The sequence below is a fragment of the Psittacula echo genome (assembly GCF_963264785.1).
Source record: "Psittacula echo genome assembly, chromosome: 17".
In the NCBI taxonomy this organism is placed as follows: domain Eukaryota; kingdom Metazoa; phylum Chordata; class Aves; order Psittaciformes; family Psittacidae; genus Psittacula; species Psittacula echo.
Genome location: NC_137753.1, coordinates 2,590,575 through 2,611,865, shown reverse-complemented (window position 1 = coordinate 2,611,865; position 21,291 = coordinate 2,590,575). Strand labels below are relative to the sequence as shown.

The following is a 21,291-nucleotide window of genomic DNA, read 5'->3' as shown; positions in this document are numbered from 1 at the left end:
ATTTGTGCTGGAAATTACTAGGCAAATGCAGAACCATATGTATATAAGAGTGTACCAGATGGATTTTTAATACCCAGGTACTTGTATATGTGGTAGTTGCATTAGAAGCTATTTCCACTTCTCCCCAAAGCATGAACAGCCAGCTTCTTGGCACCTAGAGATCAGCATACTGCCGTTTGATTGATAAATTACAGGATTTGATTGTAACTCCATAGGTACTCTGCATGTTTGGGGAATTACAAATACTGGATAAAGCTTTCTTTCACTGTGCAGTCTCACAATGGCTTGTGGCAGTCAAATTAATAGCACGTCTGCGTACGTGGAATTTTCCCCATTATTGCCAAAACGTCTATACTCGTGATGGAAGGAAAAACCCAGTTATCAATGGGTCAGCCAGTTCTTTGCTTACTGTCACATAAAACGAAATAGGGAATACTCAGATTTTTCTTTTCCAGACACCAAGGTATGTTCAATTAAACTTTAATCCATCGAAAATGAATGAGAAACTGTAAGACAGTGTTTCCCACATCCCATTTATAATGCATTTATAAGGGAAAAAAATGATAAAAATAATCCTCTAGAGAATTATAGAATTTCCTCCATCAGGATCTACATTCTTGTCTACTATTTTGCTCTTCTCTCCTTTGCCTAGCATGCTGTTGCAATGCAATCCACAGAGACAGATGTGTGAAGATGTGAGATGACTACAAATAACATCTCTGTTGTATCTGCTAGCTGCTGTTTTAGCAGGTAACTGTATCCTACCGATACCTGCAGAGGTGTCTATAGAAGACAGTGACACACAGAACTGAAAGTTAGATTTGGTGCTCAGCTTCCTCAGACTTAAATCAATGTTACCACAATGAACAGTGCTGGCTGCATACAAAAGGAAGTAGCTTGATTTGGTAACAAAGACAGATTTAGGAGCTAAAGGTCCAACAGGGATCATTTATATTCCAGCCAAAGACATGGAATAAATGGGTTTGGGTCAGTGAGTTTTCATACAAAATTTCACGAGGCTTCCAATATGTGAAAGACTGAAGTGATCATCTTAAGTGTTGTGCCTCTTTCCCCTGCTTTTTGACACAGAAAATCATGAGCTTCTTGTACCAGGTGCTGTGACCTCCTGGTTGATAGGAGTATTTTAAGCTGCACCAGATGGACCTCTCTAGCCCAAGCTGACACTGCTTCCAACAGGAGGCTGAGCTAGATGACCTCCAAAGGTCTCTTCCAACCTGAACTAGTATCACCTAAACCTCTCACAAAAACAAATCAAGCATTCAGAGAATAAATCTCTTCTCGATTTCCCATTAATGTTGTAATTTTACAGCAGGCAATGGAATAAATATCATTATGACCAGTCTTTGGGCAGATTTGCTCACTTCAAGTCAAACAAGATCTTGAACCATTAAATATTTGTGATGTTTTAATTTCTTTCTGTTATTCTCTTCATTTATTAAGGTGAACGCCAAGGTGGTACAAGGCTCATTGTTTATACATTTCATTTTCGCATCTGGCAATTCACAACAAGATGAAGAACAGAAGAGTAACGTTTGGTTGACAGAAGCTGAGAGAGATATACAAAATCAGTGCCGCTCTAATAGCCCTGTGAAGAACCGGCTACAGGAAAGACTGATCCAAGACCTTTGTCCCAGAGTTACTCTGTGTATAAATTAGTTGAACAAAACCACTCAGTATAATTTGTCTTCATGTAAAAATGATGACATTGTCCTTCAATATCAACAAATGACACCATCCTCCTGTTGCCACATTGCTCGGTATTGCTTAAATCAAGTACATTGGTGAGTTAATACAGAGAGAACACTCGAATTTAGAATCAGCTGCATGTGAAAAAGAAAACGAAGCAAGAATAATGCACGAGTAAAAGGTGTTTCTGCCTGATGAAACACAGACCTTCGGTTTCTCCCACTCTCACATTATTGAAGGGATTATTAGTACAAATACTGCGTTTTGTGAAGGATTCCACACACTTTCTATATTTACCCTCTACTAGCAGGTTTCTACTTCACAAACTACTTTCACAAAGAAAAGCACAGGGATCACTCACCAGGGATGAACATTTACACAAACAGACTGCATATAATACTGAAGTATTTTAATAACAGTACCCCTTTACAGAAGAGCTGTTCCCCTACTTTAGCTTCAGGTGCTTGGTGATATAAAGTCATTTTCTGTTACAGCAGTCAACTACACACAAATAACACTAAGTAAAAACTAGCACACTAAATAAACACCTCTCAGATAGTAACCGGCTCTATTTTGTGTATATATTAAAGTTCAAGTAATGATCAGCCAAAGTTCGTGGGTTTTAAAAACCAAACAACTGAACAACCAACCAACAACCACTAGTTTCAGAGACAAGAACACCAGGGGAGATACAGTTGTCTATGAAGACTACAAGAACAGAGATACTGCTATAAAGGGGACAAATTCTCAGCACTAAGGCACAATAGAATTAATACTAGAGTATGGCTAAAACCTTACTTACTACAGCATTGGGTGAGCAGGTAACGGGGAGTGCTCCTACGCTCAAAACGCTGGGCTACAACATCAGTGAGTTCTGTGTTTAAGATGCTTCAGCACAGCTGCACGCAGCATTCCTAAAAGGTGAGATGTCGGAGGGCAGTGATGGTGCTCACTTACACTGTACTTACTTTATAATTAAGGATCAACTTATACTTGCACAACAAAACGGAATTTTCAGGCTAAATTTATCCCTTTAGCATTGCCCTTTGTGGAAACTACCGCTATGACAGTTCTAGTGGGAGAAAAGCAGGCTGAGTTGGTGTAGGCTGTTGATGGTCGCTCAAGCCGACCAGAAAACCCCCGTTGTTTCGGACAGCAGCCAGCTCAGGTCTCAGAATTTGTGAGCAGCATAAGGCACGATACAAAACCCACTTAAGTCACGAGATTTAGGTGGGCTTTGGATCAAACACACACTTAGCTGTGTGTGGGAACCGGTCTGTTCTCCCCCAACCTTCACACAACGTTCCCCCTCAAGAAAAAATTCAAGCACATGTCTAAAAGCGAGGAGATTCAGGCTTAAAACTGGGGTGTTCTGTTATCTTCTCAAGCGGCCCCCCTGTGAGATCTGCTGCTTGCTTTTAAAAACAGGCATTTCCCTGGCACTTATGGACTTTTTATGTTAAACCCACCGAGTTCAGGAACCAAGTAGGGCTGAAAAGCCACCCTGCGAGGAAGGAAAGCTCCGAATAGCGAGGAAAACCCATATCCTGCAAGTTTGGGAATGGAAAGCCCTGGCTGCGAGCGCAGTTTGGAGTCACACACCCCCCTCCCGTCCCCCCGTCCCCTGGATGAGCTCCAAGGAGAGCCGCTCCGCTCCCGGGCAGCGCCGCGGGCTAAGCGCGGCGTGGAGCGGCGGCCGCGGCCCCTGCCAGCGCCGGGCTCATGAGGTTCTCGGTGATGTAGGCCACCAGGAGGCAGATGAAGACGAGCATGACGCAGATGGAGCCCCCCACGGCCGTCATGGCGACGACGATGTCCCGCATGGCGGCCGGCTCCACGCGGAACTCCACGCACTGTGCGGGCGGCGCGGGGCGCGGCGGCGCGTAGCGCGGCTGCAGGCAGAGGCGGTAGCGCACGCTGCCGTGCGCCTCGGGCAGCAGGTAGTCGCGGCAGGCGGCGCCCAGCTCCACGCTGTCGCAGGGGAAACGCGTGTAGGTGCCGTCCCAGGAGCAGTTGAGCGCGAAGCCGCGGAGGCCGGCGGCGGGGCGCGGCGGCCCCCACTGCAGCAGCACGCTGCCGTTGCGCAGCACGTTGGCCACCAGCGCGCCGCTCGGAGAGCGGTGTGCGCGGCAGGCCCGCGCCTGGCACTGGAAGCCGCGGGCCGGCGTGCGGAAGCACAGCCGCCCGTCCGCAGCTCCCTCGGCCCCCACCTTGTAGGGGCACCACGGCTCTTCCGACCCGGACCCGTCTGGCCCCGCGGCGGGCGGTGCCTTCAGGGCGGGCGCCGGCGCCCCGAGGCAGAGCAGGGCGAGGAAGGGCGGCAGCAGGCTGGGCATGCCGGCCGCCGCGGCATGGAGCCGAGCCGCGGTGCCGGCGGAGGGCTGCGGCGTCCCGTGCGCCGGTTATAAACGCGGGCTCCGCAGCCGCTCCGCCGGCCGCCAATGGAGAGGCGGCTCCGCCGTTAACTCTCGCTGGGCTGCGGAGCACCCGCCACGCCGGGCAGCGCACGCAGGACGCGCACCCGCTGCGGCCCCTCCGTGAGGGGGGGCCCGTAGCCCCCGGCGGGCGGTTCTCGGGGGTCCCGAGCTCTGCGCTGCCCGCAAGGGCCGGCACGGAGTCGACTCAGCTCCCCCAGTTCCTTCTCGGTGCACCGGGCAGCCCCCCGGACCGCGTCCTCAAGGGATGAGGCGAACGCGGGTCCAGGCACTGCTCACAGATGCCGGACGTCGGTGCTCGGGAAGGCTCCCGGGCCACCGGATCTCACGACCGGCAGGGATTTGGTCCAGGACACGGTTGGGGAAAGTAACCGAGTGTGGTCAAAGAACTGGGGGACACCTGGATTTTTTTAATGGGTATGGCTACAGACCGAGGCTGCGTTAACCCCTTAGGACCGGGAATTCACAGAAACACTGCAAGGATGTAATACAAGGAAAAAACCTTGAGTCCTCCATGAGGGCTGCTGCTAGCAGCAAAGAAGCTGCACTAGTCTGTGAGACCAAAGGAAAAAGATACTCCCCTTCTTCTAATAAATGCTATTTTCCCCTCCCTGCAGCAGGACCAACCCACAATCCATCCATCTGCTCTAGAGCCGTTAATGTTGCAGCACAGAAGAGGGCTGGAGGAGATAGTGCAGTGCTCCATCCCAACATTACACCCTAATGCTTTCTCCAGCCCTTGAAAGATTTACATTAGACTTGTCTAAATGTGGCAACAAGAGATCTCTAATGAAATAATAGTAAAAATACATACTTAAGCAATGTTTGAAGAGACTTTGAGCAGTTAAATGGGCAAAAGCTGCCTTAAGTCCTACCTTTTCTCATTGTTTCTTTCTGGTTTATCTTTTGATCAGGTTTTACATAGTGTCCTGTTGTAGGTATTATAGCAGAACAGAAGCATTTATCCATATTTAACTTGTAAAGCAGAACAATTATCACATTACATGATTACCACCCCCAGAAACGTGCCTAAACACAGTGGTGTAGTGTTTCTTCACTGTGTTACCTGTTTGGAAATACAAGATCTGCAGATGACTATGTAAGTTTCTTCAAAAGTGTTTATTGGCTTACATTGTAACCTTGATATAACAAAAATAAGATTCGGAAGCCTGGTTTTTATTTCATAGCCTAAATAATAAAGCCCAAACCCAAATCATACACCTTGCACTTCATTATATATATGAAAATAACACCTTCAAAGTGTAATTTGCAGCAATAAGGAATTTACTTAAGGTTTGTTTTCTGATGCATTGAACATGAACATAACAGTCTCATGTCAGGACACCTTTTCCTGTCTGAAAGAGTTGCCTTTTAAAAGTGTATGGTTTCCTTAAGGAAATCTTTAAGCATAATTTAACAATACCAAGTAGTTTTTAAACCAGATATAGTGTTGGGGAGGAGGTTGTCTATTTGCCTGTATAAAGTTGCTAGAAATCTCTTTTGATACCAGAAGGCATCAATAAGAAACAAAGAAAAACCAGGATCAGCATAGAAAAGGATGCTGAAGCTGTAGTAATGGCTGCTGTCCTCGGAAAACACTGAGTTATCACACAACAGGAGGTGCTGTGCTGCTGAAGGCACTTCTTGGTGGCTGAGGCAAACTTACCTGTGGAAGTTCCAGCCAGGATGCAAAACTGAAGATGTGACAGCCCTTCCCAAGAAACTTGTGGGTGTTGAGGAGATGGATGGAGCCAAACCAAGCAAGTTTCCATCCTTGAACTTTGTGCAGTTCTACCAAGAGCAAGTTACACTCCAGAGCTGTCATTGTTTCCGTGATCAGGGACAAGATCTGACACCAGCCTCTGACGCTGCTTAGGATTTGCTTTGAGTTTTGCTGAGAGATCCACCAGCAGGGTCTGACGTTTAGTACAGGAAAGGAAAATGGTTGGCATAGCAGTGAAGGAAGGCACCTGATGGCACGTGCCACATCACTTGGCTCTGGACTTCATTCCAAACTTGCATTTGAAGTTGCAGAAGAGGCAAAACAAGTTAACCAGAGCTACCTCCTTTCATGGAAACCTGTGGGAACCTCCTCTTTCCCAGAATGACTGCCAAGATTACCAGGAATCTGAATAATCACATTGTTCCCTTTGGGTTCAAATCCTGAACCTCTGACTTCAGGGCACTAGTATACCTGTGCACTCACTTCCATTTAGCCGTTTACATATGGTCAGAATAACTGGTTCTCTGGTTACAGGCTGGAGCAGGTTTGTTGTTGAGCAGAACAGTGAACACCCCAACCCTGTCAGGGATACTTACACCTAACTCATCTTTTCCATGGATAGTGATATTCTCTAACACTAAAGTAGCACAGAGCTCAGAAGAACAGCTCACTCCAGGGGATATGCAGAGTCCACACAGATTCAGGGCATTTTGTCCTCCATCTATTTTCAGATGTCTTAGAGAAAAACATCTCCTTAAACTCCTATTAGATTGTCACATTTTAACCCCTAAAAAATGCCATGTAAGTGAATAGGCTTAATAATCCTAAACAGGCTTCCAAGAAGTGGATTACAGAGAAGTAGGCTTCATTAAACAGAGCTTTCATTTAACTAATCAACAGGCATATGTTTTGCTCATCTGTGCCTTTATTTGTGAGGGCACAGCATGTACTATTTATTAATTCTAATTATCCAGCTGAAGATGTGGCCAAATCACTTCATACTTTGATATCATGTGAACCCTGTGTGCAGAACCCTCAGCTATAGCATCTTGCTGGAACCCAAAGGAAAATAAAGAGCAACCCATCACAACCTTTGTAACACCACTACAGGTTAACTTACCCTGTGTCCTCTGGCCTTGTCTCTAAGCAAAAGACAATTATTTATGCAAGAGACAAGCAGAAACACATGCTTTGGCTGGGTCAGTCTGCCAGCACTGGCTTCAGAGAGTACTTTGTCTCTCTGTTTACTCTCTTTGTAATCCAGCTGTTTTCTAAGACCTTCTCCAGTGCCCCAGCCTGCAATAAAACTCAGCCTGGACTTCTCACATATATTGCTTCAACAGTCCACTGCTCAGGAAAAGCACTACTATTTGCTTTAAGCAGTGAGCTCAGGAAAAGCACTATTATTTGCTTTAAGCAGTGAACCCCCAGGCAGCATATCAAACTCAGTAACAGCCCATACTGCAGAGCCAACACCATGGGTTTTCTGCTTTTTCTGGTTCTCCTGCACTGGGTTTATTGTCTCTTGTTTCATCTCCTGTTAGAGGAAACCATGAACGAGTATTAAAATGGGGGCAACTTGCTATAGGGCAGATAAGGCAGCACTGACCACCCACAGCTTACCATTTATGCAACGCCATGCTAAGTTTAGTCTTGGATACATCCAGGGCAAAGACTCCCTAGAGGAGAGATGCTCAGCTCTCTGCTAAGGGCAGCACATGACATATGGTTGCTAAAGCATTCTCCTAGCAGGCAGCTTTACATTCAGGACCGAGTTGCTACAGTTCCCTCCAAGTCATAACTTTGAGAATTACTCATCCTAGACATGCAAAAGCAGAACATTTGCCTCCTAATTTAGATAGCTCCTGCAGCCTCTCTGAGTCAGCATGCAGTCTCACCCCCACTGGAGTTCTATTTCCAGCCCTTGATTCACTTCCAGTAAGGTCTGAACTTATGTACTTTGACACTCAAAGGCTAAGATAAGCACGAAAGAGGAGTGAATGAAGTTCAGCAGACCAAGAGCTGTACCCCATATCCCACTGGGGCAGCTTGGGCCGGCAGGTTTGAAGCTCATGCCACAGACTGCTGGTCATTGATCCTGCACTGAGCTCTGAAACAACAGCATCTTGCCAGCCCAGCTGAGAACTGGAGGCATTTTTGATCAAGATGTATTCAAAATGATAACTGCAACTCCAGCTGATCCATCCTGAATGTGCTATTTATAGCAGACAGTGGAGGCCGAGATGGATTGCATCATACAGCAAGGTGGGCAATAGAAAGCACTTATGCAGCATTAACCATTTCAAGTCACTTTGGGTATCTTAAACCCATTACAGTTTTGCAGTGAGCTCCTTAGTGGGCTAGATGAGCAGCTACGGCACTTGGCTAGCAGACCTTTTCCTAGACTCACTGGCAGCTTCTGGCTGCTGCTTTGCCTCTGGTACGTTTGCTTATTCAGCCCAGAGCTCATTGTGTTGGTAGGAAACACAAGCAGAGTAAAAACAAAGAACCAAAACACCCTATGACATGTTAACTTCAAGCTCCATTAGAACCAGTGGAAGAAAGAGAATCAGGACTATCTGAGTGAATAAACACCAGCTTATTGGGAGATACTGTTCTCCCAAGTGTCTAAAAGCGCTTACAAAATATGCCCCGAAGTAAGGGATCCAAAAATCATAACTAATTCAGATAGAGAACAAAGAGCTCTCCCCTGGTCCTTTATCAGGTCACAACATTTCAACCACAAGCTGTGTTTGATGAGCGAGGTCATGGTGATGAGTAAGGAGGAGGCAGCTCAGATGCATGGGTCTTGCACAAGGTGGGAGATGTGACAGCTCTGCCCTGTTCATATAACTAAACCAGTTCAGGCTTTGAGATATCATTCTCTGTTTAGCTGCCTCCACTTTAAATGCCAGGGACTCCAGCTGACTCATTCCTCCTTTCCTTCTTTCTATCTGAGGTCAGGCAAGATTTGCCTTGGAGTAGATTTCAATCTACTGAATCAACAGAACACCAGAAATACCCTGATTAAAAACCAGACCTGTCCAGAAGGAACAAGATTTATCTTAGCTCCCTGACAAATGCTGGGAGACTGGAAAGAAGCTGAACAGGATGGAATTGCATTAGTTGGGCTCCAAGTATTCCTCCATACTACCATGAATACTCTTCCTTATTTTTTTCCCCCTCCTGTGCACCAAATTCCATCCTTAGCAAGCCTCTCATGCTTGCTTGATGCTAACAACTTAGGAAGGTACCAAAAGCTGAGTGTATGTCAGTAGGATAAGGATGGAGGAGGTTATGGGTCTGAGAGGCAGGTGCAGGCTGGATATGTTTCGACACACTCTGCTGATAGCCTGAGCAGGGACAGTTCTGCTGGGATGCTGCAGCTGCACCATAAATAGCAGGAAGGTTGAAGCATACCCATCACAGAAGTGGATGTCTGCTCCCATCCTGCTGCTTCTATTTGAAGACTTGAAGCAGCCCAGCAGGACAGTGACAGCTCAAAGCCAAAGGAAGAACTCTACAGGGTTCTACTCCAAGTCACTGGGAAGCATCTCTGCACCAGGAGGAGGATCCAGTCATTCATATACACACATGCACACACACGGGGACACACAGGCTGGCACGTGGTCATTTCTGTTGGTGCTCATGGTTAGTTATCACCCTTGCATTACTCCAGACAAAAAGCAAGCTAACTTCCTCTCCACCTTACTCTGAGGGGAGCAAAGGATGTTTTAAAGAAACACTACTGAGCAAAGTATGTTATGAAGACAGATTCCTTTGTATTAGCAATCAGTCGAGTAAGTCCAGGGACCAGTTCAGGCTCCCCTCTGCTGCCCAGGGGGTTAAAAAACATAAGAAAAACTCTCCAGCTTGGGAGGGGAGAGGGAAAATGAGAGGGTGAAGAACACAACAAATCAAAAAGTGCTTCTAGGAAAAGCAGCAGGATAAAACCCATCCCTACAGCCTGAGAGCACTTCCATGCTATTGTTCAGAGAGGCAGCAATGGCCCCCCACATGCAGGTGTGATGCACATCTGCAAGCACCCTGCTCAGTGCCTGCGAAGACCATTACCTCCTCCTGCCTCTGTCTGCTCTGGGCAGTGTTTAATATAGGAGCCAGTTCCCAGGAGGAGTGCCTGACCCCTCATTCCCAGCTTATTCCACTTTCCTTTAGCATCTTTCAGTAGTAGTCATCCTTTTTGCCATCAGCTCCCTGTATGTTTGCCCGGTCCTTCTGGTCTTGGACAAGTTCCAGGTCATCATTGTCATCCGCCTCACCTCCATGATCCTCCTGCATGCAGACAAACAGCCAGGAAGGAAAAATCAGCAAGGGCTGGAAAAGGAGACCCTAAGCAGCACACTATGCTGCTTCTGAGTGTAGCTGTTCTACTACACAGCTCAGTTTGGGAAATGAAGGAAAACAGGGAAGAATCAGGAAGAAAAACAGGTCCATCTCTGCCAGGGACCTTTAGGTGTCATCGGCAAGCCACTTAGCCAAGTCACAGAGGGGGCATGGGCAGAGCTCTATCCCTTATTGCCCAGAAGGCACCAGGGTGATCTCTAGTACTTATGCTCTCAATCTTTGGTGGCCTCCAGTCTTTCTCCTAGAGGGATTGTCAACTTGACACTGGCTACAGTAGTCCTGGAGCTCTGAGCCACAGCAACAATACCTGGTTTTCAGTCAAACAGAGGGAGCAGTTGCTATCTGACAACTGTGGCCTAACCTGCACACCACCTCCCGTGTTTGTTTGCCTCAGGAGTGGGACATCACTTTCTTCTGCCACAAATACCTTTGTTCAATAAAGGGGGCAGAGGTACATGGGCCCAGGTTCGTTCTGGAGACCCCCTTCACTGAGCAGAGACAAACCTGAAGTCAGTGCTCACATCTGGTTTCCTAAAAGCTGAGTCCTGCTCAGCTCCTGGCTACCAACATACGCAGGTAACAATCACACCAGAGAGGGAAAGAGGAAGAACCTTGGTGTCGTACAATTTCTTGCTCCTGATCTTCTTGATAGTCATCCATTGGGTCTTCCCTGGGCTTGGCAGGTCTGCCAGCATCCTGGAAAATACAGGAAATCAGACACTGCTAACAGTGCCCCAGCCCACTCCCACCCCGTGCCAGGGATACAGCTCTCTTGCATTAGAACCCCAGGTCTGGAACACTGGGAAACAGATCAGGAATCAGGGGACAGCAGAAACAATGAGGCAGCCAAACTCCATCTGTACTTTCTCCATCCAGTCTCTCTATGCACATGCTGACAGCAACTGCCCAGCTCCTTCCTCTGTGGAGAGAGGGTCCCAGGGCCCCTGCACATGCTGCTGTTGCACCAAGTGCCAGGACTGCAGGCAATATACAAGTCATTTAGGGTAGAGCTTTAGGGATCACAGCACAGCAATATTTGAAAGTCAGGTATTTATGTCACTAATTCTTTCCCCATTTTCACTAATCTTCAAGCAGTGCTGCTCAGCTGGTGCCAGCATCTCCCTCTTGTTTGATTTCATTGGCCTGCATGTCTCTTTGTTCTTTTTAAACCTTACTACTAATCATGATTTTAGAGCCTGACAGATCAAACACTCCTTTTAAAAACATGCAACACTCAGCTGCTTGTCAAAACAAGCTAACATCTCCCTGATGCAGAGGCTGGGTTCAGACAGCAAGCAGCACTTAGCAGAATAAATGGATTCCCTCTGCAAGCAGGCAACCAAAGAGGCAGAGCTCTCACATTATCACTGCTGCACACCCACCCCAGGAAGAGCAGTGGCTGCATTGACCAGACCCTGAGCTTAGGGCCATGGTATTGTCTCTGGTTTTGGTCTCTCAAGTGCTTGAAGAGACCCAGCACCTGCGAGGTAACAGCTGTGGAGTGAGCCATCTCCTATTCAATGTCTCTCCAGCCATGCTGCAAATGCGAGGGTTGACTTCAACAAGCAGAGATGGCAGGGCCAGAACAAGTTCTGGCACTGAGCAACCCACTGATTCTCACTCAGAAAGAGGTTTCTCTTGCCTGCCATGTCCTTGCAGTGGGATTGTGGATCCATTCAGGAACATGATGGGTTTTTTTGACTCCTTAAGCTCTCTGCCTCCCCCCATTCATAGCTGGGATCTCTCCCTGGCCCCTGCTGGTTGCCCTCATGTCAGTCACCTTTGGTGGCTTCTCCTTAGACTCTTCTTTTACGCTGGGCTCCTTGAACTTCTCCAAACCTCCCACCTTCTCTTCAAAGTCAGGTCTCTCCAGCTCAGCTTCCTCAAACTCATCCTCACCTTGGTTATTGGGATCCTGGGCAGGATCTGCAGCATCATCTGGCATCTGGACAAGAAAAGCCTCTTGTAAATGCCAGGCAGCATATCCCCTCGGGAGACAGAAGGTTTGCTGCCTTCCCCAGCAAGCAGCAAGTGCTGGCTGGTAACACTTCAGTCACACCTCTCTTCAAGTATGTTAGTGGTTCTAAAAACAACCCCCCCAGTCTTCGTTATCTCTCTGAATCCCTCCAGAGCCAAGGAGTTTGGTTTGTTATAGAAAGCATCAACTTAAATGGAAGAGCTGGATTCTTATTCCAAGCTAGGGCTGCATCCAGATCACAATGTTACTCACCACTGGTTCCTGGACAACAGTCTCTTTCTGAGAATGCAAATTCTCCTCCCTCTCAATCACTCCTGCATCTGCAAGGAAAAGAGACAGTTACCAGTGTACTCTATCAAAAGCCAGTGTCACTAGTCAGGATTCCCACTGTTGGGAACAGCTGTATAACTCTGTGCCAAGTAGGGATTTTCTTGCTACAGCTGCCAAAGCTGCCTCCTTGTCCCTAAGGCTGGGGCATAAGCACACATTGAAGCCTGCCCATAACTTCATGATACATGTCCAGCTCTGGTACTCATATGCCTGCCACCACAGACTGTGTGCTTCTCCCTGCAGCATCAAAGAAGCCTCTGTGACAGCAGTGTTCCAATGGGACAGCAGCACAACCAGGGCATTTGAGCCATTACTGTAGTTCTTCATTCCAATTAGGATCCAGAGTTCAAGGGCTATTGGTCCTCACCCTCCCTTATACCTGCCATGAGGCCTTTTCTTTTCAGGGTAGAATTCACTTTGATGTGAACCAATTAGTTCTGTTCCTCTAAAGGGGTCTGTTGAAAATCAGGTCAGGAAAACATTAAATAGCAACTAAACACAGCTGTGGGAAAGCACGGGGATACAGAACCTCCTCTCCAAACAGGCATCTGTACACACCACAGCTGTCACCTAAGTGTCACTGCTCTGGAGGGGAGGACTTCACTGCACAGAGTGAACTGAGCCAATATGGTTCCAAATCCAGAGTTAAAAATCCCCTATCAAGAAGGCAGGCTGAGATCATCTTTATAATGTTTAATAGGATGCAAGTCAGCATTTCAAATGAGATCCTCACAGGAGTCTCACCTCCCAGCTTCTCTGTCTCACTGCCTTCAGGACTGCAGCAAAATGTTAGCTACATGAAAAGCCATGCACTTAGTCATTCCCCCTCAGCCTAGCAACACGCAGAAGTAGCATTAGTCACATCTACATTTCAGTGTCTTTTTGACAAAAGGAACTAGCTGACTTCCAGATCTTACAGGTTATTTCCACATGTGCAAGAAAAACTGATGGTAGAGTCTGTTTGCAGCAAAGAAATCTGTTTACAAAGCGTTCACACTGTATCCTGGCCCCTTGAGCACAGCAGAGCATCTCCACACAGAGTCTCAGACTGGATGCCTCTGCTCAAAGCGCATTTTAGCTCTCCCCTGCCTGCCTGGCTTACTGTAATACATTGCTGATGTCTTTATTTGCTTCCCAAGGAAATTTGCAGCTTCCCTCTTCCACTCATAGACATACATAACCCAAACTACCCACCTTGGTTAGCAGTAAGTTAGTACTGAACAGCACGGGGTTAGAGAAACCATACCCATTTCGAGCTCCTCATCATCTGTCCTTTCCTTCTGGCCTTCCTCATCAGCTATCTGATGCTCTTCCCCTCTCTTCTGCTCAGGTGGCTGTGAGCTGCCTTTCTGCATCTCTTGCCTAGGCTTGGGCTCAAAATGAAGGCTCTTGGGGTAACTGTGCGCTTGTTGTTCATCCATCTGGGCATTCACTTTGTTAACTATGTCTTTCCAGCTGCAACAAGGGCACGAAACAAAACATAACCCTTCTGCTTAAGTATATCAAAAGCTATTTCATAATGCTGCTATTTCATTATGGCAGAGAAAAAAACCAACTCCGTCATAAGCAGAAGTTTGTCTTAATTTAACTGTTTGGCAGAACTAGCAGATTGCATTAGTTACTGTGATAACTGCCTGAAACTGAGGATTTAATATGCCATAAGTACAAAGTTATGCTTTATAAACATGATTTATTGTAGAACTGCTTTAATATTACTCATATGATACAATAACACATCCCCATCGCCATAAGCTCCAGTTCCAAATAGATACTTACTCATGCCTCACACATACCCCAATACAGAAATGATGTGTTTGAAAAAATACCAAACCCAAAAGTCCTCTTTATTGTTCCAACTTCATTTAAAATGAGAATGCTAAAGGAAAACTGTAGAATTTAGGCCTGTAAGGAGGAAACCCCTTTCCACATAACCAGGAGAGCTGACAGTTTCCGTTGGCTGATGATGTTTGTTTCAAAGCTACAATGTCCTCACAAAGCTTCACAACTGGGATGTGTACTTAAAGCAGCAGATGTTTATAAAACTCTTCCACAGCATCTGTGCCCTGTACAAACCCAAACAGTGACAACAGAACCAGCTGAAAACATCTGCATATTGCTTTGATTTACATGGGAAAAATGCTTCCCTGCTTCATTCCGAGGGAAGCCACGTTCAGGGTGATTTCCTGCTTCTCCTACCACCACTGCTCAAGTGCTTTGCTCCATCTACTGACCTGAAAAATCAATTATTCATACACAGCTCTATCTGAGAGAGTTCAGGCAACCCCTTTCAGGCAGCCACAATCAGGAATTCTTCCTCTGTAATGCTTCCACCTCACATTCTCCTGCTGTCCACACCAATATCTATGCCTGCTTCCTTCATAGCAGGAGTGCCTCAGAGGGACAAGTACTTGATATCAAGATGCTTGCCAAATGCAGCACATCTTTCATTAATGCCTCTCTGCCTGCAGCAATGGCACAGCTCACACAGATACCCAGAGGCTCAGCAGCAGAGGACTCTGCAGCTTAGCACCATTCCACTGCATGGAAATGGATTGGAGGTCAGAGAACAAATATGAGTTTGAATGAAGCCCTGAAAAGCCCCAAACACTGTCTCACAAGGAATGTTTTCGTCCCAAATATCCTTACTCAGGGGCATCTTTAGAAACAAAGGATCAAGGAAGGGATGAAATCACAGTAATAGGGACTGTCAAAAGTGACTGAAACAACAGCTTTTAATCTGAGCAAGTCACCACCAGTTTCAAGCAGGATTACTGCTTGCCCTAGCCTGAGCCAGCTGAGATTTAGAAGTCTACTTAAGACACCCGAGTTTTTAAGTGCTGAGAAAGAACAAGTGGCCTTTGCTTTAGCAGCTTTTCAAAGCCAGCATACTACCACCACACCAAACCTTCAGTAAGGAAAATCATAACCCAGCCTTCAGTCCAGACTTCCCCATTACAAACCCATCAAAATGCAAACCGGCCATCAAGAGCTCATCTGGAATCTGCTGGTCTCAGCCACCCAATGCAGCAGTTCTTGGCATTGGATGCATGGCCTCTTTTGTACTCGGCTGTGGTTTGCTGTTGTTCTTGGCACTGACACCTTCTGGACAAGGTTGGTTTATGCACTCCTTATCACCAAGCTCACGCAGTGTTAAGTAACAGCATCCAGCTGCTCAGTATGATAGATCCAGGCACAGAAAAGCACATCAAACATCCCATGATCTCTGTCCTTGCCAAACAAATCCAACACTTGCATTTTCTGTTTCACAGGGGAGGGACAGCATCATCTCTAGGCTCTACATGGCTGAGGAGAGGCCATTCTGCCATCACAGTTTCAACCCTCACCTTCAGCTACACCCCCACAAGTCTCTCCCTATAAAAAGGCAGACTATTCTGTGTGCTGTTACTCCCTGTGTCCATGCAAATTCCTTTGAAGGAATATGCAAAGCGCAATCTCTGACCTGGGAACATTTCAGGTTAAGTGAACAAACAAAAGTGGCAGAGAAGAATGGGAAGGATGAGGCTGAATTTCGAATTAAATCCAGAAGCCTCCTCTGTTGATAAAACAGAAATGAAATCTGATTTGCTCCGGTGAACTGGACAGATGTGACCTGGACACACACAGGGAATAAGGAAGTTAAATAAGGAAGCACTATTTTCAGAGCCAGGTTTTGGAGCATGGCCAGGCTTTGATGAATTGCAGCCTCAGAAAGACACGTTCTTCCTTTTGCAAAACAGCTTCTGCCTGTACAGCATCCACAGCAGCAGGATCCTGGTCCCTGACTAGACTCCCAAGTACTACAGCAATACAAGTATCATACTGTAGGAATGATCCACTGTTACCTGCATGGAATGGCTCATGCTGTTCTCTAAACCTCTGCCCTTTGTAAGGGACTCACCTCCACAGAGCTCTCTCTGTTCTTGCACTAAGAACAGGTCTGGAGAACACACTGTGCTGAGGATGCCAGATAGGAGCAAGTCTCGTGTTGCAGAGAATTTTAATGCCAAGGCTGCAGCTAAGCTCAGAAGATTGTACCAGTTCCAAGTCTTTTTTTATTGTAAACCCTGATCCTTGTATTGATATGATTGAACTGGTTTGTTTGACTTGTCTAGGTGAAGCTGAAGTTTATATTAACTACATCATCTCAAATGCAGGTATGTGGGAACACAAGACAAAAGCCAGGGCTGTCTGATGGGTTCTGCTGTGTCCTCCTTCCTGGCTTAAATAATTGCTGTAACCTCTTCTACCCCATTCTGGATAAAACCCAATAGTTTCAGGACAAGAGGTCGCAGACCTGCGTGACTTTTCATGTGCTCTGTGAAGGAGAATCCCTAGCATCCCTCAGAAGTGCACTGGCAACAGGAAGCCAAGCTCCATTCCCTGGGAGGAAAGAAAACACAGGAGAGAGAATACAGAGTTTGGGATGTCTTTGCCCTAGAAGCAAAGAAAACACCCCAGTACCTGAACTGGGGCTGGCTGCCAGCTGCTTGTAGACTACCAAATAACCTTGGAGATGAGAAGCTCTCAGATCTTCAAGGTCTGGTTGTTCCTGCAGAGCTTGGCACATTACGGATTAATTAGTGGGAAAAATGGATTGCAGCTCTAATGTACAACTTCTGCCTCTCATTCATAGAAACTGAGGGAATTTTTAGCCACCCTTGCTGCTGCATATGGTGCAGAGTATCTCCAGTTTGCTAAACAAAACAGGGTATTTCAGTCACCATCTATGAAAGGGAGGAAATTTCTTCCAGTGAGTTCAGCCTCCCATCCCACTCTCTCCTCTAGCTAGTAGGAAATGCATGGTGACCTGATCTCACTCAGCAGGAACTCCTCTTTCCCTCTCCTCCCCACACAAACACTTCACTAAACAGTGCAAATACAAAGGCAGCCAATAGAGCATGCACCATCAACATAAGAGCCTTTTATTTTCCAGCACAGCACCCACAGCAGTGTGTGCACTCAATCGCACAACATTGCCTGCAACATGACTAGTGTTCTGCTTTGGCTGAGATCAAGACCTGGCAGCAACATTCGGTTACAAGCATTAGATGGCAGTGGAACCAGTAACAAACACCTTCTTCAACCATCTTTCAAGCAGAAACCACAATACACACAAGAAAAGAAGCCAGGGATGAGCCTGTATGGCACCTCTCAGCCTGAATCCTGTAAGTAGAAGGGAGTTTTACTTCACCAACCTTTGCATCTGGATCTGTTTGCTCCCTGGAGAGTGGTGGCTGTCTGATGCCTGAGGTTTTTCTGCTGCAGAGGGTTGTTTCAGGTCAGAGGGTGCCAATCCAGGAGCCCGGCTTTCCTCATTGCTTTGAACATGAATGCGCATCACCATCTTTAGATCCTGCAGAGAAGACACATGCTTGGGGTACACACAAGCTCCTAGTGTGATACCTGAGCATCTCCCTTGCATTCAGGCAGGTTTACGAGCCAGGGAAAGCCTTTATCAGAGAACAACAGATTCAGAAGTGCTCCAAAACAAGTCTACAGTCCTACTCAGCTGACCTGCAGTAAGAGAAGTCTTTCTCCTTCCACACAGCCAAGAGGAAAACTTGGAATTTATCTGACCTAAGCTTTTCTTGGGTATGTGAATCTCCCAAGAGGAGGAACAACAAAACTGCCTCTAAAAAACATCCCAGAGGTTCCCATTGGAAAGTTACTGTAATTCCAGTGGAACCACACTGCAGTTGTCTGGTTTTCAGGTATCTGCTTTCCGTAAGCTCCCTCTCTATCACCCCAGGAGTCAGGGGAGCTGCTTTTATGACTTACTCTTTGCAGATCCAGCAGGATCCAGAACAAGAACCCATTCATCTGAGCCCAGCCACTAAACCACAAACCTTTAAGAGTGCACAGGAGTCTGAGACCTGAGCCCAGGACAGTTTCCACATCAGGGAAGTGGAATGCACATGCAGGTCATTACAAATATCATTGCTTTGAGCTTCAGAAGCAAGGGCTACACAAAACAAGGGTGCAGAACTCACAGGGTTCCCATTTGGCAGACTGTTCATGGTGCGGGTGAACCGGACCACGTGCCCATCCCCGCGTCTTGCTGGCCAGGCTGGCAGAGCATCCGGCAGTGAGTTGGCATCTTGCCTTGGGGCTGGATGTGGATGGGTAAAGAGCACATTGTCTTGTGGCCTTGGGCCATCGTTACTGTATGAGTTCTGCCCCTGCAGCAAAGGGCCATCTGCCTGCTTCTGGACCCCAGAGACTTGTGAAGACAGCGGGTTCCCAAAGGGGCGGTTGTCCTGGTTGACTGGAAAAGCCTGCAAGGAAGAAAGGATGAGAACAAACTCTGAAGGAACAAGCTCAGTTCCTCCCCGTTCAAATCCCCGCAGGACTCTTCTCCCTGGGGTTTCCTGGGAATACCACACCTTCTGCCTCACAAGCTGCAGGTGGCTGTTGGCTGGCACCATGGGCTGCTCCTTCAGCACCTGAAACTGCTGCTGCCCCTTCCCAGCACCTCCTCCTTTGAAACTTGGCATCTTCTGTAGAGCTTCCTTGAGCTGCCTGAACTCTTCCATCTGGGCCTGAGGGGATGAGAAGTGTACAGAGAAGCCTCACACAATAACAGGGTTAAACCACTCCTTGCTGAGAAAAGCCACTCTTTATAGCCAGTTGTTCAGCATGGATACACTGCTAAAGAAGATATAATTTCATATATATGAAAGGCTGGAGATAACATCATTAATGACAAGCCCAAGGTAGTCTTTAGCTTTCTCTCCAGATTCCACAGACATTCTGTATTCCCCCTTTGCCAGTCTTGCATCTTATTTTATTGCATACCCTGGTAACTGCTGGCCCATGACACCAATTCTTTGCCCAATGCATTTAGTGCTTAAGCCATTGACACAACTCCAGCCTCCGCATAAGAACTGTATCCTAGGTCCTGTTAGGTTTGGCTCCCTCTCCTCCTGTGCTCACACACATGTACCTCCAAGTCAGCTTTTCCCTTTTCCTTCCTGTGCAGGCATTTCCCCCTGGATGTGCTCAGCTCAGCAGGGCTGACAACAACTGGCACAATCCTACTCGACAATTCAATTCACTTTGCAAGACAAATGAGAATTGCTTCTCTGGGTCTCTTCAGCAAATGCAACACTTCTCTCTCTACTGCAGCTTATTTTTTCCATCTCCAACCCCCAAAAGTAGGGCTTGAGAAAGCTACTCAGGAAGAGCTCCTCACTCCCACCCCAGCTATTTATAGGAAAGCGACAGGGAAAGCTTTTCATATGCTTGCCAAAGGTACCTGGAATGGGACCAAATTAGGGTCTGGGCAGAGTAGGAAAGCTTCCAAGCAGCAAGGAAAGTGCAGCAGGAAATGAATTCCTGAGCAGGCTCTGCTGATTTGTGATCTTCCCCCTGAAATTTGACCTTAACGTGAAGAAAACAAACCAAACCCCAACAAAACCACTCAGCAAAGCTAACATAAAAGAATGAGGAAAGGAAAAGGAAGCCAAGTTCATGGCATATAGCCCTAGCTAGTGGCAGACTGCTTCCAGTCAGAACAAGCCAGATGGAAGCAGAACTTGTACCCATCAAAAGCCTGTTAAGGTGGTCAGCCCGGAGGGAAAGCGGCTATAAGCTAGTCTTAGTGCACAGACTCCCACACGCTGTTTGCACCCTGTCACAGCAAGCTGTGCGTGTATCACTTGATGCCTCCGTGCCTCATTTTACCTGGCAGAGCAACTGATGTGACAGCTACTGCAGGCTGGGCTTAGGGAACGTGTTAGAATCCTTGGAATAGGAACATGTTGTCTAGAATGCAAATTAGTCCTCTAAACTTTCACCTGCCAGCAGGAAGCAAGACAGGATACAGTGCAAGTTGACATGGCAAAGAGAAGCCTGGAGCCTTTGTAGGTGTCTGCTCCTCCACATGGCACCTCACCCCACTGATGGCAACCACGATTCTGTTCGTCTTTGTGATAGGAATCACTGATTACACGCTACAAAGGACTGATCAGAAACGCAAACAGAACACTTTAACACTAGGCTCTTTGTCCAAAGATCCAAGGAATTTTCTGAAATCATTGGGATCAACCTCTGCCTCTTCTGTAGGAGCCAGAAATAGCAGGCAGACAGATGGCTGGAGCACAACTTTATTACACGACTGTCTGGTACATCCAGAGCAGGCAACTGAGCCCTGTCTCCCCCACCGAGGGCAAATCCTTTCACTCATTCTTAACTTTGGCAAGCAATGACAGGGAGCTGCTTCTTACAAACCACTTTTCCCATTGGGCTCAGCACTGAAGGGCCTAAAAGTTAAGACTGGCAGCACAAAAGCTGCCACCACGTTTTCCAGTCTGAAATGCTTGACTTTTCAGCCTCAACCACCTCTGCCCCAGAGGTTTTGATGCTGTTCCGAGTGTGCACTAGTCTGCACAGCTGAACTGCTGATTGCCCTCTCTAACACAGCACAGGCAAACAGCATTTTAAGGGTAATCTGCTGAAGTGGAATTCAGGAGGTGTGAATGAATGTAGGCTTGCCAGGGGCGCTGGGGAAGCTTGTCATCTCATGCTGCTTCAATTCCTGGTTTGGGCTCGCTGGGCTGACCCCTACAGAGACTAGAAGTCTTTGTTTAGCTTCCAACAAGTACACTGCAAGCAGCATCACTGCAGAGAATCCCAGCAGCCATGTGGAGGAGCAGGGTAAAAGAGCAGTTCAATGCTAAGGCATTAAGGCAGGCAAGTCACATACACTGATGGTCCACCTGAGAACCCTCAAACCACATCTGACATGAGCCAAA

General features: G+C 47.0%; 2 protein-coding genes across 4 annotated transcripts in view; both read right to left on the bottom strand.

Moving 5' to 3' along the window:
• Positions 1–3,380: 3,380 nt before the first annotated feature.
• Positions 3,381–4,043, bottom strand: FNDC10 (fibronectin type III domain containing 10; the record flags this gene model as incomplete). The annotated part of the gene is made up of 1 exon (XM_080631342.1): positions 3,381–4,043. The coding sequence occupies one exon, from the start codon at positions 4,041–4,043 to the stop codon at positions 3,381–3,383; it is 663 nt and encodes a 220-aa protein (XP_080487468.1).
• Positions 4,044–9,635: 5,592 nt separating this feature from the next.
• The window catches only part of LOC308228121 (uncharacterized protein), a 35,717-nt gene continuing 24,061 nt past the window's right edge, over positions 9,636–21,291 (bottom strand). For all 3 annotated transcript variants that reach the window (XM_080631241.1, XM_080631242.1, XM_080631243.1), the window contains 8 exons: positions 18,922–19,077; positions 18,529–18,813; positions 17,734–17,891; positions 13,785–13,993; positions 12,461–12,528; positions 12,011–12,175; positions 10,855–10,926; positions 9,636–10,158 (listed from right to left, as the gene is read on the bottom strand). In XM_080631241.1, the coding sequence (XP_080487367.1) occupies positions 10,048–10,158; positions 10,855–10,926; positions 12,011–12,175; positions 12,461–12,528; positions 13,785–13,993; positions 17,734–17,891; positions 18,529–18,813; positions 18,922–19,077 (1,224 nt within the window). In that variant the 3' untranslated portion in view covers positions 9,636–10,047. The remainder of the gene's footprint in view (positions 10,159–10,854; positions 10,927–12,010; positions 12,176–12,460; positions 12,529–13,784; positions 13,994–17,733; positions 17,892–18,528; positions 18,814–18,921; positions 19,078–21,291) is intronic.